The sequence below is a fragment of the Muscardinus avellanarius genome (assembly GCF_963383645.1).
Source record: "Muscardinus avellanarius genome assembly, chromosome: 8".
Taxonomy (NCBI): Eukaryota; Metazoa; Chordata; class Mammalia; order Rodentia; family Gliridae; genus Muscardinus; species Muscardinus avellanarius.
In genome coordinates, this window is record NC_137794.1 from 60,639,107 (window position 1) to 60,665,484 (window position 26,378).

The 26,378-nt window shown below is 40.9% G+C and overlaps 1 protein-coding gene across 1 annotated transcript in view; it reads left to right on the top strand.

Moving 5' to 3' along the window:
• LOC308266057 (beta/gamma crystallin domain-containing protein 1-like) overlaps positions 1–26,378 on the top strand; it is a gene marked incomplete at its 3' end in the record, with an annotated part of 54,516 nt that overhangs the window by 21,537 nt on the left and 6,601 nt on the right. Inside the window, exons 7-17 of the mRNA XM_080700094.1 lie at positions 5,578–5,704; positions 7,907–7,942; positions 8,783–8,937; positions 9,593–9,719; positions 9,815–9,960; positions 16,434–16,560; positions 16,758–16,790; positions 17,749–17,861; positions 20,290–20,419; positions 23,722–23,861; positions 26,185–26,308. Coding sequence (XP_080556220.1) covers positions 5,578–5,704; positions 7,907–7,942; positions 8,783–8,937; positions 9,593–9,719; positions 9,815–9,960; positions 16,434–16,560; positions 16,758–16,790; positions 17,749–17,861; positions 20,290–20,419; positions 23,722–23,861; positions 26,185–26,308 — 1,258 coding nt within the window. The remainder of the gene's footprint in view (positions 1–5,577; positions 5,705–7,906; positions 7,943–8,782; positions 8,938–9,592; positions 9,720–9,814; positions 9,961–16,433; positions 16,561–16,757; positions 16,791–17,748; positions 17,862–20,289; positions 20,420–23,721; positions 23,862–26,184; positions 26,309–26,378) is intronic.

The window sequence follows — 26,378 nt, forward strand, 5'->3', positions numbered from 1 at the left end:
TCATGACTCAGGTGTGGGTTATGTTGGAACATATTGAGCTATACCTAAATAATGTCTCCTACTTTATTTATTTTTGGTACTGAGGATTGAACCCATGAAGATTCTACCTCCAAACAACAACCCTATCCCTATTTTATTTTGAAACAGGGTCTCACTAAGTTGCCAAGACTGGCCTTGAACCTGTAATCCTCCTGTCTCAGCCTCTCACGTATTGGGATTGCAGGTGTGCGCCACTACACCCAGCTAATAATGTCTTACTTTTTCAGAAAGGTTAGCTGTGTTTCCCAAGTGGGTAGTTACATGCCTGTTCTTGCTGATAGTTTATGATGAACTTGCCTAGTGATAGATGTCTTTTTTCTTGCTGCTCATTTCTGTTAGGATCTGGAAAGATTCCTCAGATGTCAGTTCAAGGTGTGGGCTTCGCTGGGTGTGGTGGCACACACTTGTGATCTCAGTACTGGGGGATTAGTTAGTTACACGCATGTGCCACTGTGCCTAGCAGATCCCAATTTTTATTACAATATTATAAGAGCTTTTAAACATACCCCAAAATAGGAAGAACAGTTCAGTAAACACACGTAACATAAATTCTGCCATATTCATGTTATCTTTTTTTTCTGAGTACTTGACAGTAAGCTGTAGATAGCATGCCCCTTTATCCTATCTACTTCAGCCTGAATCTCTTTACAATGACCTTCTCCTGCATAACTCTGTGTGTGTGTGTGTGTGTGTGTGTGTGTGTGTGTGTGTGTGTGGTGCTGGGGATCGAACCCATGGGCATTCTATCTCCAAGCTACACCCCCAGCCCTAGTTTTTATTCTTTATTTTGAAACAGGGTCTAAGTTGCAGAGGGTCTCATTAAGCAGCTAAGGCTGGCCATGAACCTGAATCCTCCTATCTCAGCCTCCCAAGTACTGGGATTACAAGCGTGTGCTACCATGCCTGGCTCAACTATCATTATTTCCTAAGAAAATTATTATATATTTATGATAATATATAATCTATGGCCCATACCCATATTTTCCCAATTAGCTTATGAATGTCTTTTCTCTCTCTCCCTCCCTCCCTCCCTCCCTCCCTCCCTCCCTCCCTCTCTTTCTCCCCCCTCCCAACCAGGAGTCATATTAATGCATTTTGTTGGCCTGTTTCTGTAAGTCTCTCTCTTTAAAAGAGTTACAGTACTGGAGGTGGTACAATTTCCTGTGGTACTGGAAATTGATCCCAGGGGCATTCTACCTCTGAGCTACACCCCAGTCCTTTTTTTCTCTGAGTTGCTGAGGCTGGCTTTGAACCTGTGATTCTCCTGCCTCAGCCTCCTAAGTACTGGGATTAAAGGTGTGCATGACCAAGCCTGGCTTTGGTAGGTCTCTTAATCTCTGAAGTACCCTCATCTCTTCATTTCCAGTTTTTAAGGAACATAAGCCAGCTGTGTTAGAGAATATAACATGGTAGGGATTTTCTCATGGTGTCATCTAATTTGTCCCTCCATGCCTGGGTTTTCTGGATACTCAGGATAGCTCCATGGTCAGGTTTGGGTGGGTATTTTGGGCAAGGGTGCTTTGTCTAGGCGGTACTGTGTATATCCGTCGCATCCCATCTGGTGGCCTCTGCCGCCTCCCGCCCACGAGGACGCCACATTTGCTCACTTAGTTGGAGTGATGCCCCCTCCACATCTCCCTACTGTCAGTTTCCCCTTTGAGAGTCACAGTCCACATTCATATTTAATGTGAATTTATGCCATGTGAACAAGGCACATTCATATTTAACCTTTCAAGTATCTGCTTGGTTTCTATGAATAGTAAACATTCATGTTCAGCCAGGTCTCAGGATCCAGCTGGAAATGCTGTAAGCTAAGCTTTGCTTTTTACGTGGTATTTATAAGCTACTTATAAGTGAATAAGATAAAATTGACTTTTTTCTTATGTGACTCAAAGGGTATTTTTTAAAAATAATTACACAAATTTTCATGACATATGAATACCCATTGTTTTTGCTTTTGCAACATTCACATGTATTTTTTATGAATATATTTCCATGCATTGTGTTTGTTAGAAAAATAAGCTCATGCTTTAGAGTTGTACAGTTTAAGCACAACCATAAAGTGGTACTTTTTTTTCCTGTGTCTTAGCAAAACATTATGACCTAATTGCACAGAAAAGAAAAAGTGCCTGTAGAAACAGAAATAACAGTGCCTGATGGTGGTTCCCCTCTCCTGCTCACCTCATAAGCACTGTGTCTTGTTGGAACAGGATGCAGGAAAAGCGAATCATGTTCTGTATGTGAGTTGTGAGTTCCTGGTGGGTTCCCTTGCCAAGGAAGCACTCTCGGGGCAACGTATTTTCAGGTGTCTCTATGTATATGTTCAGTTATCTTAGCAAATTCTCCTCTACCCCAAATTGCCTTTCTTCTATACATGGTATGTGACTAACTCAGATGCTTCTGGGAAAATGAAATTTTAGTATCAGATGAATAAGTCCCTTCAGAACTCAAGAAGAGAAGAGCTAAGTGAAGAGGATTTTTGGGTAAGCATTGTTTCAAAATTTCAGAATCACTGTTCATGATTCACACATCCTGTTCAAGAAAAATGAAGCTGGTTTACTTGTGAAAGAGTCAGGCTTTGAGACCTTTGAGCTTAATAACAATTTATTACAGAACTGTCATTTTTAGGGCACAAAATCATTATGTAGCTTTGACCCTCCCCCCAAAAAATACATAATGCATTCTTTGCTATCATGCTTTAAACTAAAGGAAGTTTAAAGTACCCTTTTCTTAGCCTCTGTTTGCTTGTGGCTTTAGGGGCATTACAGTCATTCTTCAGTTAATTTGATTTATTTATTTTTTTTTATTTTTAATTAAGTGGAATTGTTTTTTTATTTTTTATTTTTATTTATTTATTTTTTTAATTTATTTTATTGAAAGTAAATGTTATACATTTAATCTGTATTTGGTGCCCTCTACCCCCCCTTGTTTCCCTTCCCCCCTCCTGATTCTTAATACCCAGGCTAACCTTGCTATATTCGTACTTTTACACCTATTTGGAAATAACCGCTCATCAGTCAAGTTCAGCCTCCTTCCTCTCTTAGTTTTCCATTCAAACTTTGCTGAGATTTCCCTTCCATTATCTGGAGTCCCTCTGGTATCCCCACTGCTCACTCGTTTGGGCATATTAGAGGAAACATATGTCCCTTCTCTTTCTGTGTTTGGCTGATCTCACTTAACATAATGCTTTCCAGACCTTTCCATCTTCTTACAAATGACGTGATTTTGTTCTTCTTTATAGCTGAATAGAATTCCATTGTGTGTATTTCCCATAACTTTGCAAACCATTCATCTGTTGATGGGGCCTAGGTTGTTTCCAAATTTTGGCTATTACAAATTGTGCTGCTATGAACATAGGTATTCCTTAGAAAACTGGGAATAGATCCACCATACGATCCAGCTTTACCACTCCTGGGTATTTTTCCAAAGGGGTTGAAAACAGAGAACTACAGCAACATATGCATACCTATGTTAATTTGCTTTAAAATGTAATGTTTGGCCCGGCGTGGTGGCACACGCTTGTAATCCCTGCGCTTGGGAGGAGGTGACAGGAGGACCACGCAGGTTCGAAGCCAGCTGTGCTGGCGTAAGAGACCCTGTTTCAAAAATATAAAATAGGTCTGGGAGTGTAGCCCAGAGGTAGAAGGGCTTCCAGGAACCCCAGTACCACCAAAAAAAAAAAAAAAGTGTAATGTTTGTACAGAAAGGTATACAATAAGCTGTAAGTGCATAAGCTGAGTTCACAAAATGAACATACAACATAGCCATCACCTACATTGAGAAATAGAAAATTCTAGCATCTCAGAAGCCCCCTCCTTTAGGCCCCTTCCAATTCATCCTCACCCACTCTCCCCCAGTACCTGTGTCCTGACTTTCAACCCTGTAGGTTAGCTTTGATCCCCCTCTGGTAAACCACACCTGGCCTCCTAGCATTCGTGTGTGTGTGTGTGTGTGTGTGTGTGTGTGTGTGTGTGTATACAAAGCTTTGATCCGATTCTAATTGTAAATCCCCATGTAATTAGTGAGTCTAAATAAATTACTAATTTGTACAGAGAAATCTTTAACAAAAACCATCACTAAAAATGTGCCTTAGGCTCAAAATGTGGGTAAGACAAAAGCAAAGAGGTAGCGTCAGACCTGTTTTGCTGGTAGGTTTCATTTAGGGCCATCCTCCTTTTGCAGGGAGTCTGGGGGGCATAACATGGGCGGTAGCACAGCTGGGCATTTGAGCCAGACTAAGAAAGAGCTGGAGAGTGTAAGCCATCACCAGATCACCAGGAACTCTATTTGCAGATCAAGGGGGTACAGTAACCTTTCTTATATACTCTCTTATATATAAGAGCTACTTTTCTAGCAACCTCGCCTTCAGTCCTGCCAGGAGTGAAGAGATTTACAAGTCCTTGAAGTCTCTGGAGTCAGTTCTAGCAGGCATGATTTTATGGTTTCCTGGTTTTGCACAGGAGAGGAGGGTGGGGCTGCTGGTTCCCTGACTCAAGCTGAAGTGACAGTTAACAAACCTGAGGGCGCGGTACTGCAAAGCCATTAAAATCAGAACCAAGAAGTCAAAGAGCTTGGCAGCCTGGGAACAAGCAGCCTTCCGAGCCCCAGAGGGTACCACTGTACATTAAGTGGTGCTCACAGTGATGACCCTAAGCATTTGTGAATAGAGTAAATTATGTTCAGCACAGCCCCTGGAATGGGAGAAATTGCCATCAAAATATGATTAGGAAGCTGGTAGTAGTGGCGCATACCTGTAATCCCAGCCCTTGGGGAGGCTGAGATGATTATGAGGATCACAGGTTTCAATACCCTCAGCAACTTAGCAAGACCCTGTTTCAAACTGAAAAAGGGCTGGGAAAGTAGCTCAGTGGTAGATTGCCTGTGAGTTCAGTACACACACACACACACACACACACACACACACACACCCCATAGTTAGCTTGGCTCACCCCACTTATTGCTGTCTGGCCTGGGGCAATTTACTTAAGTTCATCTATAAAATGGGGACAGCAGCATTCCTTCCTCATAGCATTGTTGTGAGGACTGGGTGAAATTCTGGGTGGCATTCCTTATGCGCTCCAGGGAGATGCTAGCTGACACTGAGTTTTGACACCATGAAAAATGATTAGGGGGAACACCCTGGTCTTTGGTTACAAATGAGGTGTTTCCTTTTAAATCAGGCCTTCAGATTTCCTAACAAGGGCCTCTCCAAGTAAATACAGTGTAAAAAGATAACTACTTATATGACTTGGAAATAATAGGGATGTTTACACTTAGCAGCAATTAATCATACGAATTAAAATAAGGGGGCAAAGCCCGCCAAGGAGGAAGGTAAAAGGTCAGGATGAGGAGCACAGCAGGGCTTGCTCCTCCTGGAATCCAGCGGTACCCTAACATCTAAGTGCTACCAGCTATCGAGTGGGTCCATGTCCTCTCCCATTCTCGTTCTCTTGTCAGTGGGGGAACCTTTGTGTCAGAGAGGAGGAAAACTGAAATGAATGATGATCTGTCTCTTTCTTTCTTCTTGGTATTTTGTAGATGGCTGATTTACGAAGAGCCTGGATTTCAAGGTGTTCCTTTTATCTTGGAGCCGGGTGAATACCCCGACTTATCCTTCTGGGATACACAAGAAGCATACATTGGATCCATGCGGCCTCTGAAAATGGTAAAGCTCAAACTCAAAGGGACGCCTTGGTGGTGTGACATTGCTAACTCACAGGACAAAGTGTTGAAGTGATAAAGGTTGTTTTTTCGTTTGTTTTTTGGTGGTACTGGGGTTCCTGGAAACCCTCTACCTCCGGGCTACACTCCCAGACCTATTTTATATTTTTATTTGGAAACAGGGTCTCTTAAGCCAGCGCGATCCTCCTGTCTCCTCCTCCCAAGCGTGGGGATTACAAGCGTGCGCCACCACGCCTGGCAAGGTTGTTTTTTAAAAGCAAATGTGTAGTAGACCAGGCATGTTGCTAGATAGAAGTAACAGAACCCTAACTTTCTAGGTGCTACAGGTGGATACCATGGATAAGGTGACGCCCTTTGCCTTCGAGGCATGCCCACCTGGCAGAGTTGCAGGTGTGCACACAAAGTATTGCTCACTGTGGGGCTAATAGTGGAGAGAGTAAGAAATTAAACATTCATGGAAAAATGGGAGGAAGGATAAATAGAACTCCAGCTTGTGGGTGATTTGACAGAGGAGGAGGAGGGTTAGGAAAGCTTCTCAATAAATCAAGTTGAGTCTTAAAAAGCCAGCAGGGTGATTATAGATGGAGCTGCCAGAGAGTGCACTGCAGGAGCCCAGGTGCGGAGCTGGGAATGGGCTGGGCGGCAGCTGGTGGGGGTGCTGGAAATCCAGATGAATGTCACCCTCCCAAGTATTTGCCTTAGACGGAGCTTTGTATTTCCCTTGTCTCTTCTGCTGGTCTGCAGGCCTTGGGAGGAGCCAGGCTCTGTCTTTTCCTCCCAGGTGCAGGCAGTACCTGCTGCACTCAGGTGCTCACTAAACACTTGTGAGAGCAAAGCTCTCACTACAGACTTGTGGGTGAGGCTCCGCTTTGCAGTTATCTTCAGAGTCAGTTTGAGTCAAGTGAGAAAGTTAGGAAGATAGATATTTTTGAATCTTAATTGTATTCCTCCTGCCAAAGCATTTGGTTTCATTATCTGCATATTTGCTGGCCTTATTTTAGCTAACAATTTGAGCTTTTTTTCTAAAGTTAAATCCATTTTCAAAGAACAAGTAGGGTTAGTTTTGTGAATGTATTGAAAGAACTGATTGCTGAACACTGAAAGGCAATGCCTTGATGATTTAAAGCTCTGACATTCATAGTGTCCAAAAGAATTACTTCTGGAAAGGCAGTTAACTTGGTTGCATAAACTCTGGGTTGCCACATAAAATTAGCCACATTCCTTCATAATTACAGTTCATTTGGTTCATTTAACCATCTTCAACTACGGGTTTTTTTTTTTAAATATATTTGTGAAAACATCCTCTGACTTTACTGTTGTTTATTTTTCCCCCTTTCTTTTTTTCTTCCTTTTTTTGTGTTGTTGTTGTGCTTGGGATTGAACCCAGGGCATTCCACCTTAGAGCTATACCCTGGCCTTATTTATTTATTTATTTTTAATCAGAGTCTTGCTAAGTTGCTGAGGCTGGCCTTGAACCTACGATCTCTATCTCAGCCTCCCAAGCATTGCAGTCACAGGTTTGCATCACTGCATCCAGATACCACTGCTGATTTTTAACTTTCGGCCTATTGCACATTTTTATGTAATATGTTGTCTCTGGCTTATTTTTGGTGAGTTTTCTTTTAATAACTTTTTGTTACAAAAATATGACAACCCCCAACAGACCCATTGTTTGGGATATTTAAGTTTTCATCTTAATGGTAGTGCACGAATTTCAACAATTTTGTAGGCCAGGGGTTGCAAACTCTGATGCCTCTAGCGGCGGCCAGGCAGGAACTCTGGGTGAAGCTGGCTGGAAGCTGACGCAGCGTGGGTGGTGGGGCCGGCTGACCCAGCCCCTGCCCCTTGAAGGCTGACCCCAGGAGCATCAGCGTTGATAAGTGCTGAAGGTGAAGGTGGTGCCTGTGAGACTTAAGGTCCAGCGATGTCGGATCACAGGACTGTTTTTAAGGAGAGAAATACAGACTTTTGTTTTTTGTGAGACATTGTCTCCGTTAAATACAAATAAAACACACCTCCCGTACAGTTGGAGCTCGAGCGTCTCTGCTCTATGCTGTCATCCTATGTTAAGTACCATCTCATGTAAATTAAACAAACTGGACCGTAATCACTGGCGAGGTCCAACCGCTATGGGTAAGGTAGCAGTGAAAAACCATTTGTCTTACTGTGTTGTTTTTCTTTTCAGGGTGGCCGTAAAGTTGAATTCCCTACAGATCCCAAGGTGAGCGAGAGGGAGGGAAAGAGTGCGTGAGTGTAAACGTGCATCACACATAACTGCAACCCAAGGAAGTTGCCCCAACTTACTCCCCATACTGTAGTGTTCGCTACCTGTATAGAGAAATGGCTTAGAAGGGTTGTTGTGTTAAGTTTACAGTTGTTGGTTGTATTTACTAATCACTGGTCTGTTGTTGGTTGCCAGTTAGCCTGGAAGAAGCTTTATCAAGACTAGTTCTTTCTGCTCCAAAAATGTTCTTCTCTTTCTCCTGTCTCCCACGTTGATGCCACATACTTTGATGGTATCATTTTTCAGTTTTTAAAAGCAACTTTAGAATCTTCTGGTTTCTGAGTTTGCCCTAAGGAAAATTTTAAACATAAGCTCTCAACATTAAACAAAACCCAATTATTTTATTTGTTTATTTTTTGTGGCACTGGGGGTGGAACCCAGGGGCTTTCTACCTCCGGGCTATACTCCCAGGCCTGTTTTGTATTTTATTTGAAAACAGGGTCTCACTAAGTCACTGAGGCTGGCTTCGAACCTGTGTGATCCTCCTGTCTTAGCCTTCCAAGCGCTGGGGTGTGTGTGCCACCACACCCAGCAAAACCCAATTATTTAAAAACTGTCTTTTGAATCCTGGCTCTGAGCTGTTTCCCCATCAGGAAAAAAAAAAGTCTAATATTTTCTATATTATCAAATATCATTTGGTTAGTTTTTTTTAAAAAAAATATGATTAGGAAATTTTGTGTTCCAGGACCTAGTGATATTAAATAACCAATTTAATTGTTTAACTGTCATGATATTTAATGTCTTACAAATTGGTGGTATATATCATTTTTCTTGTAGGTACTTATTTATGAAAAGCCTTCTTTTGAAGGAAGATGCATAGAACTAGAAACAGACATGTGTAATGTTATCACGGAAGGAGACGAGGCAGAAGAGAAGGGAGGTGATCATTTGCCCTTTACGTCAGTAGGATCTATGAAAGTCCTAAGAGGCATGTAAGTACATAGGGGTAACTGGTGAGGGTTCCCCACTTAATCTAGCAGTAAATGTGTCCCCACTAAAGACAATATTCCCGACTTTATGGTATGGTGAATTTTGATAACTGTATCCATATACCTATTCCTCGGCCCCTGTGACCCAGACTTGGGACAGCAGTTGGAGGGTTTACTGTGGGGTCAGCTGCAGCACTGATCAATCGGCCTGTCCAAACCTGCAGCTATATTTAGAATTCTGCTCCAAACTACAGAAATGGTTATAGTTTTCTAATTTTTACCATCTTTTTGCATTCTATAGCTCTCTCACACATTTTCTAAACACATTAAAATTGGTCCTGTGAATATCCAAAAGTTTGTAACATTTTAATTACTATTTGAGGAAAGTTTATCAAGTTTTACTAGCTGAGGTTAATTTGAATCCATTGAGAAACACAACCCTGCACACACATACCTCTACACTCCTCTACAGAACTCTGATGTATGTTTCTTAGGTTTGTTTCTTTAGTAGATTCTCCTAAACTTCAGAGGATTCCAATAGTAACACATAAGTTCATGCCTAGCTTTATATACTTGTTGATGAAGCTCATATATACATGGGGAAAGTTTTAAATGTCTAAAAAGAATTCACCATTCTGTCCTGTTCTTTCCGCTGCAGTTGGGTTGCTTATGAGAAGCCTGGATTCACAGGTCATCAGTACTTGCTGGAAGAAGGAGAATACAAGGACTGGAAAGACTGGGGAGGTTATAATGGAGAACTTCAGTCTTTACGGCCTATAATAGGGGTGAGCTAAAGAAAAGCTAATGGCTATTACTGGATTTCTTTGATTAACATATGAATATCCTTTGAATTTTTATTTATTTTTTTTTTGCTCGATAGGATTTTACAAATGCTCACATGATAATGTACAGTGAAAAAAACTTTGGATCCAAAGGTTCCAGTATCGATGTATTAGGAATTGTTGCCAATCTAAAGGAGACCGGATATGGAGTGAAGACACAGTCTATTAATGTACTGAGTGGAGTGTAAGTGAGATAATTTGATCAGATCTTAAATGTGGGTTTTGCCTTGGTTGTGGAAACTAATGGAGTGTGTGATACAGAGTCAGCATTCAGTAAATTTCATCAACTAAACACTCGGGATTTACTGCTGTGCAATTTTTTTAAACTGCTTTAAAAAAATTTCTCATATAATCTTTTTAGACATGTAATAAAAGGTTGGATAAGCTTTGGAGTGTTATGACAGAAATCTAGAGACCTGCTTCCTGTGTCATTCCGTATGGAAAGATCTTGAATTTCTCCTGACAGGGATGACATGATCGTAATCTAACCTGGGGTGGGGCCAAGTCCCATTAGATTTTCCTGTGGACTTACACCTGCTCCCGTGTGTTTCTTTACTATTATATTAACATAAAATTATTATTTCAATCTTCTGAGTTAGTATTTCTGTGCTCATTAGAGGCAAAGCAAGTTTTTATTGAAAGATAACCAGTCAAGACTCTTTAGGTTCCAAGTGGCTTTGAACCAAGCTCAGTTGGTTCAAGTGATGAAGATGGAACTCAATGGCTTAGATAAATAGAAAGTCCTGGAGAACAGTTTCCTTCAGGCATGGCTGGATCAAGGGGTCAAGCACTGTCATCAGAACTTGGTCTCTCTTGCCTGAGCTGTTCTCTATGCAGCTGTACTTTAGGTGGGCCCTTTTCATCTGGAATCCTATAGCCATATCTTCTTTTTGTTCTCCCAACCCATTGCTTGCAATGGAAAGGGCTTCTTTTCCCTCACAAGTTCCAGGTTTGCCTTTGATTCTGTAGGTGTGGATCATGTACATGCTCCTAAATCATCACCACAGCCAAGGAGATGGCTGTGCCTGCGTGATGTGCCTGTTCCTAGGGTCAAGGAGTAGAGTCCACCCCACGGGGGCGAGCGAGGATAGATACCAGGTTGGCAAATACAGCAGCTGTCCGCCCTTGTAGGGAGTTGCACAATGAGTCTTAGTTTTCTGGTGCAGGGCATCAAAACCAGGGACTTGAGCATGCCAGGCGAGCTCTCTACCACTGAGCTGCAGCCCTAGCCCCCCATAATTATGCTTATGTTCTGGGCTCACATCTGTTCTAATTTGTTATAAATGAGAGTGTTATTAAATGGTTGTATGAAATAGTTGGACATGGGGCTACAGGAAGTGTTTGATATTAGGGCTTTTTTTTTTTTTTTTTCCTTTTGGCAGCACTGGGAGCTGAACCCAGGTCTGTTCCACCACTGAGCTATATTCCCCAGAATTTTTTATTAATATTATTTTTTGAGACAGGGTCTTGCTAAGTTGTCCAGGCTGGCTTTGAACTTGCCGTGTTCCTGCCTCAACTTCCTGACCAGCTAGGATGTCAGGTTCTCACCCCGGCGCCCAGCTTGGTGCTAGGTTTTTGATGTTAGTGAGACAACGTATTTGAATCCATCTAGCCTGGATCCTGTTGTATTTCCTGGGGCCTCCACAGCAGCCCTGGGTGTTTGAGCGGTGTCTGCAGTGAGCACACTTTTGCTCTCACAAGTCAGGTTCACCGGATTCTCGTGTAGGGTGTTTCCTGTGGCGGCATTTTAGCACAATGGCATCAGCAACATCTGGGTCTTCTAGTCTTAGCAGAATATGTCTTCGGCTGGGTCCTATTCTGGAGCCCCTTACATTTTAGAATGATAGTTGGCTGTCTAAAAAAGGCAGATGTTATCCAGAATGTACAGCAGAAATCCTCTGAAATGATGTGTGGCTCTATAGTTCTTTAGATTAGATGGCCTTTACTGCAGCTTATTTAGGAGGGAAATACAGTGACTAATTCAGTCTGGTGAAAATTGGTGCATTTTGATATTCACCAGGGAACACTGGTTCCTTGAGTAATAGGCCAGTCATCTACCCTAGCAAAGGAGGCCAAAGGATGCTGGATAAAACCCCCTAGGGCATCTGTGTATTATGCTGTTAGCACGTGTGGAGTTACAGTGCCCGGAGCCCATGCCTTTCCTTTTTATCCAGCCCCTTTGTTTGAAATCTGTTTCCTTTATAAAATGTTGCTTTTCTGTGTTCCTATTTTGAGCCATGTCTAGCTGTATTTCCTGGCTTGGGTTTTTTTCTGGGTGTAGCAGTTGAGTTGGGGTAGGGGGAGTTGGAGGAGGCACACACGCACCACTTCCTTTTAATTCTATGGCTGTGGAAGGGCTTCAGTGCTTATAGGACCAGCTGCTTCCTCAGTGGTTCAGTTTGTCGGTTGACATATCGATTGAGGTCTATTATGTGTAAAAGCATTAGATCATGTCTTCATAGAAGTTACAGTATTTATATAAAAGTTATTGCTACAAAAGAGGTAGAGATGGAATGCTTTGGGCATGCACAGCAGAGAGAGATTAATTTCCTGTCTGTGGAAGAGAGAAAACTGGAGTCCATCCAGCCTTGCTGGGTAGGAAGGGTAAGATTTGCCAAGATGAGTAAGACTAGTCTGTTCTTTTTTTTTTTGGCATTGGGATTGAACCCGGATATATTCTACCCCTGAACTACACCCCAGCCCTTTTTGTTTTTATTGATTGATTGATTGGTTGACTGATTGATTGCAGTACTGGGGATAGAACCCAGGAGCATTCTACCTCTGAGCTACACCCCCAGCCCTCTTTTTTATTCTTTATTTTGAAACAAGGTCTCACTGAGTTGCAAAGGACCTAAGTAGTAGCCAAGGCTGTCCTTGAACCTGCAATCCTCCTGTCTATCTCTTAAGTACTGGGGTTATAGGCATGTGCTACCATGTCCTGCTTCATTTAGCAGTTTCACAGAAAAATGGTTTTACTTTAGTGGCTTTATTCTTATTGATAAGCAATTTAATTTGGTTTGTTATTTCCTTTTTTTTTTTTTTTTTTTGGTGGTACTGGGGGTGGAACCCAGAGGCTTTCTACCTCTGGGCTATGCTCCCAGACCAATTTTCTATTTTATTTGGAAACAGGGTCTTACTAAGTTGCTGAGAGACTCACTAAGTAGTTGAGGCTGGCTTCGAACCTGTGCGATCCTCCTGTCTCAGCCTCCCAAGTGTGGGGATTACAAGCGTGCGCCACCACGCACGGCTTAATTTGGTTTGTTATTTCTTTGGTTAATTCCAACCAACTCAAAGTCCAAAAAGATTTCTTTTTTCAAATCTTATTCTGAGAGACTATATCCCAGGAATAAATCCCAGGTAATATCCCACATAATAATTTCCCTGAGTACTAAATTGATTATTAACTCTGAAACTGAGATAGCCTCACAGGAAGGGTGCTCAGGAGACCAGCAGTTGAGGTACTTAGGAACTGCTAATTTTACATTCTTCTTGGAGTATAAAAACCCCCAAAACCTCATTTCCACAGTCCTGCTTGCCAGTGTCTAGTCATGTGCTACTCTTGTTCAAATAATAGAAATTGGGCTAATTTTTTTTTTTAACTAAGAGCAAAATGACATATGTTAGAGTTCAGATTTAACAAAAGCACGTAAGTGCTAGAGCTGGGCGTGGTGGCGCACACTTGTAATCCCAGCATTCGGGAGGTTGAGACAGGTGGATCATGGTTCACAGACAGCCTCAGCTACTTAGTGATGCTCTTTGCAACTCAGTGAGACCCTGTTTCAAGATAAAGAATAAAAAATAGGGCTGGGGTGTAGCTCAGAGGTAGAATGCACCTGGGTTCCATCCCCAGTACTGGGAAAAAAAAAAAAGTGCTCTTGTTTCTTTTTCCTTCAGCCTTCCAAAAAAGGGTGGGTCTGCCTGCTACCTTTAAATTCTGAGCAATTATTCCACCAGACTGGGACCTGCTAGTTCTTGTACATGCCTCACACTCCCTCCCCTTCACTCTTTAAACACAGAAGTACTACTGGTTCACATGTATGAGATACGTTTCAACAACGCTAGTGAGGAATTTTCTTAAGAGTCCCCAGTGTAAGTAGATGCTCTACCATAGAAGCAGCAGGGACTGTCAGATCTGGGTGTTTGGGGTTCTTCTTCCATACGCTTAGCACTTCATGGAGATTCTGTTGGGGCTGCCTCTTGGAGAACAGTGTTACACCCTCAATTTGAGTAGCATCTTAATAATAAATTGTTTTCCTGCTTCAGCTTTGTTGAATTAGATGGATTGCCTGGGTGGATTTACTTACAACTCATACATGTTTATTAAAAAAAAAAATTGAGAAGACTTCTCCTGAGACTCTAGGCTCACTCAGTCTCCTCCACTCTGGAGTCTTCAGTCTTTCCCTTCTCATTGGCTTTTGTCCTCTTTAAGTAAAATAAAGAGGCCTGTAGCCCTTTGTTCTTTGACTTATTACAGACCCACAGCCCTGCGGGAATACTATTTTGTGATATGACTTATCCTGTTTGTGCTCTTTGAAGTCCTGGTTTTGGAAAGTAGATTTTCTTGCTAAGCAGGCACCCCTCCCACCTCGACACGCTCCCTGCCCCTGTGGCTGTGGCTCTCCCGTGTGCCCGCCGGCCCCGTGGCCTGGCCAGGCCACCACTGGGATCTTGGCCAATCCAAACTCTCACAAAGAGACCTCTTCAAAGTTACCTGAAAGTTAGCGTCATGGTCTTAGCAGGAACAAGGTCTTCTAACTCCTTACATTAATAGGTTTTTGAAATTGCTAAGGAGGCTCAGAAATGGAGTGGGGGTGGGCACATTTTCTGAAAGAGACTGTGACTCTTTTTGTTGTATTTTTGTTGTTGTTGTTTTGGTACTAGGAATTGAACCTCTTGGGTTCTAAGCTACACTCCCAGCCCTTTTTATTTTTTATTTTGAAACAGGGTGTTGCTAAGTTGCTGAGGTTCTGCTAAGTTGCTGAGGCTGGCATCGAACTCGTGATCCTCCTGTTTCTCCCAAGTACTGGGATTACAAACCTATGCCACCATGCCACCCTCCACCATGGAAGTCACTTTCCATTCAGAACAAACACTAACAAATAACTCCTTGGGATGCTTCTTACCCAGCTATGAACCTTTGAAGTCAGGGATTTTGTCTTATTTTTATTTAATATATATGTCTTATTATATTTGCATTATATTTTACTATGTTTTTATTGATATACATACGTATGTCTATATATTTTTGCAATACTAGGGATTGAAACCTGGGACATTCTACCTTTGAGCTACACCCCCAGCCCTATTTTATTTTATTTATTTTGAAACAAGGTCTTCTTACTAAGTTGCAGAGGGCCTCACAAGTTACGGAGGTTGGCTGTGAACCTGAGATCCTCCTGTCTCAGCCCCCCAAGTTACAACGTGTGCCACCACGCCTGGCTGTTGGTATATTTCTAATGACAATCCAGTTCCTGGCATATGGCAAATAGGCAGTCGTGTTTACTGAATGAGTAAATGGATTGACTTTCCCCTGCCTTTAGATCTTTCCATCTTTGGTAAAATGGACTCGCCAGTACTTCCTTAGATAAATGTGATTTAATAGACGTGGGGGCATTTTGGAGAGCTCAGTGTACGATAGAAATGTAGATATTATTCCAGTAGTCTGTGAGAGGATCATTACAGCAATGAATTAGCTGAGGAGTAGACATTGTCTCTTTAATAGAAATAAAGTCTTTTCCCCTTCACGTGCTTTGGATAGGAGATAGCATCACTAAGTTGGTTTTGTTGATTTTCCTCTCTAAATGTAGATCACTGAAAATATAAGTGAAAACGTTCCAAAAGAAATTTGTAGCCGGGTGTGGTGGCGCACGCTTGTAATCCCAGCATTCGGGAGGCTGAGACCTGGAGGATCATGGTTCGCGGACAGCCTCAGCTACTTAGTGAGGCCCTCTGCAACTCAGTGAGACCCGGTTTCAAAATAAAGAATAAAAAATAGGGCAGGGGGTGTAGCTCAGAGGTCAAATGCCCCTGGGTTTCATCCCCAGACCCGCAAAAAAAAAAAAAAAAGAAATTTGTTTTTAGTATTTCTGTGAACTTGTTCTACTTATGTAAAGGCACTCCTTTGCCTACCTTTTTTTTTTTTTTTTTTTTTTGATAGGTCTTTGTTGCCCAAGCTGGTCTCAGACTCGGAGGCTGAAAATGATCTTCCTGCCTCAGCCTTCCAAGAAGCTGGGACTATAGTTCACACCCAACTTTGCCCACCATTTTCATTATCATATGGACAAATCCATCTGCTCCTAAAGATTAATGGAAAATCAGGAAACATTAAGATTACTGATTAGAGCCAGGCATGGTGGCGCACGCTTGTAATCCCAGCATTCAGGAGGCTGAGACCAGAGGATCACAGATTGCGGACAGCCTCAGCTACTTAGTGAGGCCCTCCGCAACTTAGTGAGACCCTGTTTCAAAATAAAGAATAAAAAATTGGGCAGGGGGTGTAGCTTAGATGTCAAATGCCTCTCGGTTTCATCCCCAGACCTGCAAAAAAAAAAAAAAAATACTGATTAGAAAAACAAATTTGTATCATCTGGTTACCCAAAAGTGTGTGATAGTTTTATATGTAAAACATGAACACTAACCAGTGTTTTGTTTCTTTAGATGGGTAGCCTATGAAAATCCTGACTTCACAGGAGAACAGTATGTTCTGGATAAAGGTTTTTACACCAGTTTTGAGGACTGGGGAGGCAAAAACTGTAAGATTTCTTCTGTTCAACCTATATGTTTGGTAAGGAGTTATATTTTTGTTTGAAAATATTTAACTTTGAATATTGGAGAGTTAAATGCATGCTTCTTGTTTATATAATATTGATTCAGAAAATACTTTGAGGTTATTTTAGCAGTAATTGCTAACAGTCTAGAAGAAACTTTTTCAACATGTCTGCCCTATTCATTTCATTTTCTTTTTCATTTGAAAATGTTTAGGATTCTTTTACTGGCCCAAGGAGACGAAATCAGGTAACTTTAAAAATATTCTATTTTTTATAATTAGGGATCTTTTATGCCTGAAAACATGTTTTTTTTTTATTATTTCCTCCTCCTTCTCCTCCTCCTTCTTTTCTTCTTTTTGTGTGTGTGTGTAGGAAAGAAGGATGCTATGGATTGAACCCATAGTTGTATTTTTAAAATAAGATGTAAGTTAACTTTAATGCTTAATTATAGCATTGATTCATGTCTAATTTTTTTATAAAATATTCTTATTATGTAAATTATTCTATAATGCTGAATTTTATCATTCTGTTCAATCAGCGTTTACATTGACATTCTACGATAAACATTTCAAACAGTGGCTCTAGTTACTGTGATAAATGGTAAAATGAATTCTCTTATTCGCCTTGTCTGCATTAGACATTTTATGTGATCTCACTCAAGCCTTTTTTTTTTTTTTGCTGACTCCCTAATCAACGTCAGGGTTACATTTGTTATTTAGGCATTTTAATGGAAATGCTCAGACAGCCATAATTATAGAGGCACAAACGCCACTGTCGCCTCCTTTATTAGCATATACGGTATTTTAATAAGTCAGCAAGTATCTTCCATTGAGAGGGAGGAAATCTACATATGTTTCCAAAATATAGTTCATTATTAATGTTAGAACTGATGAACAATTACTTTTGGCCACAGTAAAGCTTTAAAACGCCTCACAGCTTGTTAACAACAGGGTGTTCTACAGAAAGTTGCCTCTGTTGCTGGATTATCCTTTGATGTCTCAATGAAATACTTGTGAACAGTAGTTATAGCCACTGTGTTTTTCTAATTGATCTTTAATGTAGAAGTGGAAAATTAAAGGTTTTATAAAAATTGCACCAGTTTGCTATAATAAGAGCAGGTCAAGTTTCGGTCATTATTTGAAAAGCTGAATGAGGTCACCTGATTTAGGAAAATAATTTTTTGTGTTTCTGTTTATTTTTAAAAGATTCACTTATTTTCGGAACCACACTTTCAAGGTCAAAGTCAAAGTTTTGAAGAGACAACAAATCAAATCGATGATTCATTTTCTACCAAGTCCTGCAGAGTTTTAGGAGGCAGGTAAGCAAAAACAGCAGCGTGGCCGAAGAGGATTACTGGGGTAGAACAGAATTCACATGTCAAGTATTTGACGAGACCTGTTAGGTGCGTATGTGAAACTGCCATCTTAGTTAGGAAGTGTGCTTTGCCGTGTCTGAGTGCCGGACTCTGGTGGACGGACATGGACATTGATTGGGGTGGGTTGGAGAAGCTGAAATTCACCTGTGTGCTGTGGGATTCATACCTGCTGTATACACACTATGCCTGTTCGTCTCCTAGAAGAGGAGGATTGAACTCTAGATAAGACAAGCAGACAAGACTAGGATAGGAGCTCCACAGGATAGGCAGATGAGGAAAACTGCGTGGCTGGAGCGGGGTCGGTGCGTGTGCCAATCATGTCAGTCACGGAGCGCACCACACCTCCTAGCTGGGAAGAAGTAAAAGGCAGTTTGGACTGGGAAGGAGAGCTCAGACTGTGAACAGTCTCCCTGAGTAAATATTTGAGTTTACATGAATGTCGTGGGAAACACAGACAAGGGAAAGGCAGTATGTTTAAAGCATCACGCTGCCGGGCGTGCACGCTTGTAATCCCCGCGCTTGGGAGGCAGAGACAGGAGGATTGCGCAGGTTCGAAGCCAGCCGTGCTGGCTTTAAGAGACCCTGTTTCCAAATAAAAATACAAAAATGGGTCTGGGAGTGTAGCCCGGAGGTAGAAGGGCTTCCCAGTACCACCAAAAAAAAAAAAAAAAAAAAAAAGTGTCATGCTGAGCTGGGCAGGGCGGTGCACATTTGTAATCCCAGCATTTGGGAGGCTGAGACAGGAGGATCGCTCAGGTTTGAAGCCAGCCTCAGCTACTTAGTGAGGCTCTTTGCAACTCAGTGAGACCTTGTTTCAAAATAAAGACTAAAAAATAGGGCTGGGGCTGTCACTCAGAGGTAGCATGCCCCTGGGTTCCATCGCTAGTGCCGCAAAAAAAAAAAAAAAAAAAAAAAAGCATCATGATGAAAATAGTTTTACGAAAGCTTCATTAGAAAGAGGAGTCTAACCTGGGCATGGTGACGCATGCCTGTAACCCCAGTACTTAAGAGGCTGAGACAGAAGTATTGCAGATTCTTGAGGCCAGCCTCAGCAATTTAGTGAGAACCTTTTCCAAAACAAAAGATAGAAAATAGGGCTGGGGTGTAGCTTAGAGGCAGAATGTCTCTGGGCCCAATCTCTAGTACCAGTGCCAAAAGAAAAAAAAGAAAAAAGACAGAAGAGAGGGAGGAATGTAAGGCCTGAGAAACTTAGGAAACCCTTAAAGCATTCTGTAAAAGAAATGATATATTGAGTTGAATAATAACAGTAATACTGCCTTTACTTATATGATTATTATGGTCTAAACAGCACCATCATATCCTTGAGAGTAGCGCAATGAAAGAGCACTGGCTTTGTGCTAAAATATAAAGACAGGTGGTGAAGTGTCATGGTATCTTTGCACACCCTCCACCCTGACCCAGTCCCTCTTTTTCTCTCAACCTGCTTCACTTATTACTGCCAGACATGGACATTGTTTGGGTGTCCATTTATTGTCTGTCTTAACTCACTAGAGTATAAACTTCAAGAGAATAAGGACTTGTTCCATTCTCTGCTGTGTTTCTAGCAACTGACATGCAATCCTCAATGAATATTTATTGGATTTAACAAAAAAAAAAAAAAAGCAATCCAGGCGTGGTGACACATGCTTGTAATCCCAGTATTTGGAAGACTGAGACAAGAGGATCAAAGGTTCGTAGCCAGCCTCAGCAACTTAGTGCGGCCCTCCGCAACTTAGTGAGACCTTGTTTCAAAATAAAAACATAAAATAGGGCTGGGGGTGTAGCTCAGAGGTAGAATGTCCCTTGGTTCCATCCCCAGTGCCACATAAACAAAAAATAAACAAAAACATGAACTTCTAGTGAAGTATGTCAAATTACCATTTTATAAATGAGGCTGAGTTCCTGAGAGGCCAAGAAGTGACTTGTCTGAGTCACTATAGTATTCTGACTCCTGGTCCTGGTATTAGAAGTGAGGATAGAGAAGAGTGTGAGAGAAATTTTAAGTCTATGTCAATGGGTTTTGATGACTTGACTAGGTAGGAAAGTTGAAAGGTTATTCAAGAGGTCTTGAGGGCCCGTAGCTATCATCGGCTGGGAGCAGAGCGGCAGAGGAACAAGAAAGGCTGGGAGGATGGAAAAACATGGGTCATTCTACAGAGGAGAAAATTTTATTTCCCAAATACAAAGTTAATTGGCTTATGAATATAATTTGTCATAAGATGAAATGTAAATATATCCAGGTATTTTTGAGGAAACAAAACTTGTTAGCCATAAGTTTTGTGTTTATTTTGTAGCAGGCTGCCTCTAAAAATCAGACTGCTTGAATAGGATTACTCAAATTGCATTCTATGTGTGGTTTTTCCTACTGTAGCTGGGTTGCATATGATGGAGAAAATTTCTCTGGTAATCAGTACGTGTTGGAGGAAGGCCACTATCCTTGTCTCTCTGCAATGGGATGCTTGCCTGGAGCCACTTTCAAGTCTCTGCGGTTTATAGATGTTGTAAGTATGTCAGCGTGAATATAGGGTTTCAGAAATGTATATTTCACGTGTCTGATGGTCAGAGCAAGGAAACCAGCAGCTATTACATACTCAGGGATCAAAGCTGGAAGCAGAAGAATGTAGTAGCAGCAGAGTTCTCTGGCCTGCAACTTTGGTCTCTTTTTAGATCTGTAACATAAACTCATGTTCTTGCTGTTTTCCAAAGACTTGAGGTGCAGGGCAGGTGTTAGATGCATCATGGCCCATCACCATGGGTTAGTTCAGAGCTCCTCTCCTTTCTTATTTCTGCTTCCTGCCTAATTCATTTCTCCCCTTTTCAAAGATACCCACTTGAATGTGTTTTTGGGATATAGCCTAAAAATTCTTATGAATATATGCTTTTAAGCTGGGCGTGGTGGCACACGCTTATGTAATCCCAGCATTTGGGAGGCTGAGACAGGAGGATTGCGGTTCGAGGACAGCCTCAGCTACTTAGGCCATCCACAACTTAGTGAGACCCTGTTTCAAAATAAAGAATTAAAAAAAAAAATAGGGCTGGGGGTGTAGCTCAGAGGTAGAATTCCCCTGGGTTCTATCTCCAATACCACTATCTAGGTATTTATTTATTTATTTATTTATTTATTTATTTATTTATTTATTTTTGGTGGTTCTGGGGTTCCTGGAAGCCCTTCTACCTCCGGGCTACACTCCCAGACCTATTTTTACATTTTTTTTTTTAAATTTGGAAACAGGGCCTCCTAAGCCAGCGAGCGCAGCTGGCTTCGAACCTGCACGATCCTCCTGTCTCTGCTTCCCAAGCGCGGGGATTACAAGCGTGCGCCACCACGCCCGGCTAGGTATTTAATTTATTTATATAAATATTATGCTACATTTTTCATGCTTATAAATGTAACAGTATTTAACATTACAAATTTTTGCCAGGAGTGGTGGCCTATGCTTATAATCCCAGTACTTGGGAGGCTGAGACAGGAGGATCAGTTTTAAGGCAAGCCTCAGCAACTTAGTGAGATCTGGTTTCAAAATAAAAAATAAATAGAGCTAGGAATTTAGCTTAGACATAGAATGCCCCTGAGTTCAATCTCTAGTACCAAAAAAAAAAAAAGGGGAAATTATGAGCTGTTTGTTTAGCTGTATCTAGTTTACTAGTTCTAACAGTACAAGCATTCCCCTGCCTTATGCTACGTATTTAATCTTCACATGTGTAACTTTAGGAGCTGTGTGGGAGCCTCTCGGGGGTATCTCTCAAGTGGAAGCGCTGGATCTCACGTGTGTGGTCAGGGAATTTCACTCAGTGCTGCCAAATCCCATCCATTTAGACCCCACTGGTGGAGCGCGTGGGTTTCTGCTTCCCAGGGGTCACCACGACTGTTTATTCCGCGTCTCACTGTGTCAGTTGGTGGAAAGGATAGAAGGGGCTAGCTCACGGTTGGGTTGATGCACACTCACTATCACTATATTAGATGGGTCAGTATCCCATCTAACTTGTCATTTGGGCTTTCTGTTAGGTAAAATATCCTTTGTCTAACTTTTTATTTGATTTCCTATATTTTTTATTGTTGTCATTGTAGAAATTCCAATTCATTTTTTACTCTATTATTACTGTGCTGTTTCAGAGATTTCTTTCAAACGACTTCTCCCAGCGTGTTAATCCAGGTCATAGTGCCCCCTTTTGGATATAAGTCTTTCTTTTTGTCTTAGTCCAAGCAATATTCCATACAATACAACCACAAGTTCAGATACCAAAGTCTAAATGTGTCTGTAGTTTTGGAAACTTTTATTAGTTTTTGGTGGCTGATCTCATAATAAAAATTTAAATATATAGAGTAGGTGATTTTAAAGGTAGAAAAACATGCGAGTTGGCTTTATATGATCTTTTCCTGCCTCTTAAATGATAAAATGCTACTTAGACATGAAAATAGTATCATTGAAACATGAAATTATGTGGTAAGACCCATTAACTTACAGGTAATAAGACTTTCTGATAGTTAACTTGTCTACAATTATAAAGGCTGCCTCCATGTATTTGAAGTTTTCAAAATGCTATTTCTCAGCCACTACTTGGCATATATGCTCACCTTACTCGGGCACTTACAGATGAAGTCTTTTTAAGTTTTGATTGTGAGGAAATGGAGATTTTATATATATTAAGACTATACATTGTGTGTATGTGTGTTGTTAGTGACCAAATATGGAAGCGCATGCATGCTAGGCAAACACTCTGCCACTGAGCTGCACTTCCAAATCTAGATATTTTTTATTGTAACTTAACATTTCAAAATTGCTTCGTTGATTTTTGATACTGAACTGGACTCTTTAGAGCATTTTCCGTATGCCATCTTAGAGAAATGTGCAGTAAACATGCAAAGTAGTAACGCTACTACCATTTTCGTCTCATTTCCTCCTGGTATGTTTTATATAACCTAACTTGTAGACCATACAGATCACCTCTACACACTAATTTGCTCTGTTGCAAGTCAGGGCACATCCACTTAAATGAAGCAGTAAAGTGCCGCACCCTCGCCGCAAAACTTGAGGCAGGCAGGGATATAGTTGCAGTCCCAACCTGCTTTTTTGATGTATCATTTATGATCTTACAGTATTATCATTAGAGCTTAGTCTAGGGTCATCAGGACCTATAATTTGAAAATAAGCAGAAGCTACCAACTTTTCAATTTTCTGAAAATCAGTGGACTTATGTGCTGCTGTCATCTTTAAAATGATCCACAGTTTGCACATGGGTCTTCCATCCTGTGTTTTCCTCTCCACTGACAGTGACTCCTACAGGGAGGTTTGGAAGCACGAGGATATAGAATCCTTGTCTTGCTGACAACAAAAACAGAAAAACAAACAAACAAAAAAACCCAAGACATTTGAAAACAGCTGCAAGGGAAGGATCCTTGATCAGGAAGTACCTTGTACCACTAGATACCAGCCTGCCTCTGACCTTCGGTATTTATGACCATCGCTTCCTAGCCCCTGCTTGTCCCACCAAAGAAGGCTGCATTGACAATAAATTCCATTCAAAGTGTCAATATCCTGTATCTCTGTGCCTGGGATTTTCCCCTCTGCTTTATAGTATGATTAATACAAACCTGCCTTTCTCTGCAGTGGAAAAACTTGCTGCCCTGCACATGCTTTCTCTGCAGTTGTGGAGCATGTAAACTGGCAGCCTTCCTGGGAAAACGTTTATGAGCCAGTCACATCTGGCAGCCTTGTGCTCCGTCTTTGTATCTAGATGATTTTCACATACGTTTCAATTACTAACAGATGAATAACAGAACATTATTTTTGCTCTCAAACAGGAATTTTCTGAGCCAACAATTATTCTTTATGAAAGAGAAAACTTCAAAGGGAAAAAGATTGAACTTAATGCAGAGACAGTTAATCTCCGATCCCTGGGATTCAACACACAGATACGCTCTGTTCAGGTTATTGGTGGCATGTAAGTGAGTTACCTGTCTGTGGATCCAAAAAATAGATTTCTTTTTTTCTTAAAGAGACAGAGTCTTGCTATGTTGCCCAGGCTGGCATTGAACTCCTGGACTCAAGTGATCTACCCATTGCAGCCTCCAGAGTACCTGAGACTGCAGGTGCACGCCATCACACCAAGCGAAATCATTTTTAAAATTAAGTTTTTTAAAAGTCTTATTGACAGATAATTGCATGTATTTATGGGCACCACATGATGTTTTGACACATAAACATTGTGGAATGACCATTAGTGTAGGCAGCATATCCATCACCTCATATATTTATCATTTCTTTATGGTAAGAAACTCAATTTAAAATCCTCTTTTGCATGTATGTCAGTCTGAACTACATTATGATGTGAGACGACAGTGCACCAGTAAAAGTATATAAAAAATCCTCTTTTGGCTATTTTGAAATATACATTATTATTCACTGTAGTAACCTTGCTATACAATAAAACAAAGCTTATTCCTCCTATCTAGCTGCACTTTTATATCCATTGAGCAACATTGCCCATTACCCTGTTCACTGCTCCCTGCCCAGCCTATGGTAACCAACTTTCTGCTCTCTACATCTATGAGTTCAACCATGTTAGATTTCACATACATGTCATGCCATACAATATCGGGCTTTTTATACTTGGTTAATAAAGATTAAGTTTGATTCAGAGTTTTTTTCTTATATTACCTTAAATGAATTGACATATAACCCTTCACTTTCTGTAAGGGTTAATAATTAAATATCTTCATAGTACACTTGATGGGAAAATCCATGTATAAAGCATCTTTCATCTCTTTATCCAGATTTTTAGCTTAAGGTAAGGACTTTGTCTTTAATACGCCTCAAAGTCCCTATAGGAATGCTTTTTCATATAAGTGCTCAGCAAATTTTTTGGACAACTTTGTTAGCAAGTAAGAGAGAGAGAGTGAAGGTGAATTTTCTTAATTTTTTGAAAGACAAAATTCCTTGATTTGGGAGCTAAGAGTTAAGCTTTTTCTTTGACTGAAAGTCATTCATAGATGCTATGCAAATGATTAAAGGTCGATTTAGGGAGATTTTCTTCAACTTTGAATACAAAAATGAGTAAGTCCTTTTCAATGTAATAAATTCTTGTGAAAATATTTTTAATTTGCAAAACAACAGGTATCATCTACCTGCATGCATCAAATGCTCAAAGAGACTGTGGTTATTTAAAAAAAAATTAAGAATCCAGGCATGATGACACATGCCCATAATCCCAGTATTTGGGAGGCTGAGACAGGAGGATTTACAGCTTCAAGGCCACTCTCAGCAACTTAGTGAGACCCTGTTTCAAAAGAAAAACTAAAAAACAAAAAAGGGCTGCAGGTTTAACTTAGAAGTAGAATGTCCTGGGTTCAATCCTCAGTACTAAAAATAGCAATAATATTAACTAAGGAATATTAGGGTAGCATAATCATGGGTAATTTTTTTCAGTAGGTTTAATGAATATGATAAAGATGGCCAAAATAACCTTTTGAAGTCCAGGATTAAAAGTTGGCAGCAGAAGCTGGGCGTGGTGGCACACGCTTGTAATCCCAGCATTCGGGAGGCTGAGACCGAGGATCCCGATTTGCAGATAGCCTCAGCTTCTTAGTGAGGCCTTCTGCAACTTCGTGAGACCCTGTTTCAAAATAAAGAATAAAAAATAGGGCAGGGGGTGTAGCTCGGAGGTAGAATGCTCCTGGGTTCCATCCCCAAACCCTCAAAAAATTTTTTTTAAAAGTGGGCATCAGGAAAGCAGGGTGGTGGGCCACTCGTGCTCCAGGCCCTGCGCACCTCTCAGGTGTCCATGCTGGCAGCTGGTTGGAAGGAAATGAACATCTGCAATGTTTTCTGGGTTTGAAGATTACTCTTGTTTTAAACAAAAATATGATTTAATCTTTAGCACTTACCATTGCTGCACATTAGAGCTTTACAAATATTAACTATTTACATAAAGACTCAAGCTGAGAATGCTTTATGAACAGCTCTCAGGAAGAACTGGAGCATACTGCTCAAAGATTGCCTTCATCTCATTGTTTTATTGGGATGGAAAACTCGTCTGTTTCTCTTCAGGAATGGCTCTTTTTGGCAAAAAAGAAAAAAAATCTGCTATTTGCCAAGAAATGGCTGCTTTATTGTGTTTTAGAAAATGAAGTTTCATTCTTTCCTGATGTAGGTTTAAAGCATAAAGTTCAGTCCAGAAATAGAAAGCTTTCTAAAAACAAATGGAATTGTTAGGGTCTGTTGTCAAGTGGAAACGGTCACTTCCTATGATTATCTTTCTTCTTCAGATGGATTGCTTATGAATATGCCAATTACAGAGGTCAACAGTTCCTACTGTCCCCAGCAAACATAACTAATTGGTATGAATTCAGTGGCTGCCGCCACATAGATTCTCTTCGGCCTTTTGTTCAGGTATGTTTTTTTTTCTCTGCAATGAATAGACTCTTCTCTGAAATATTTTCTTTTTTTGTAAATTCAAGTC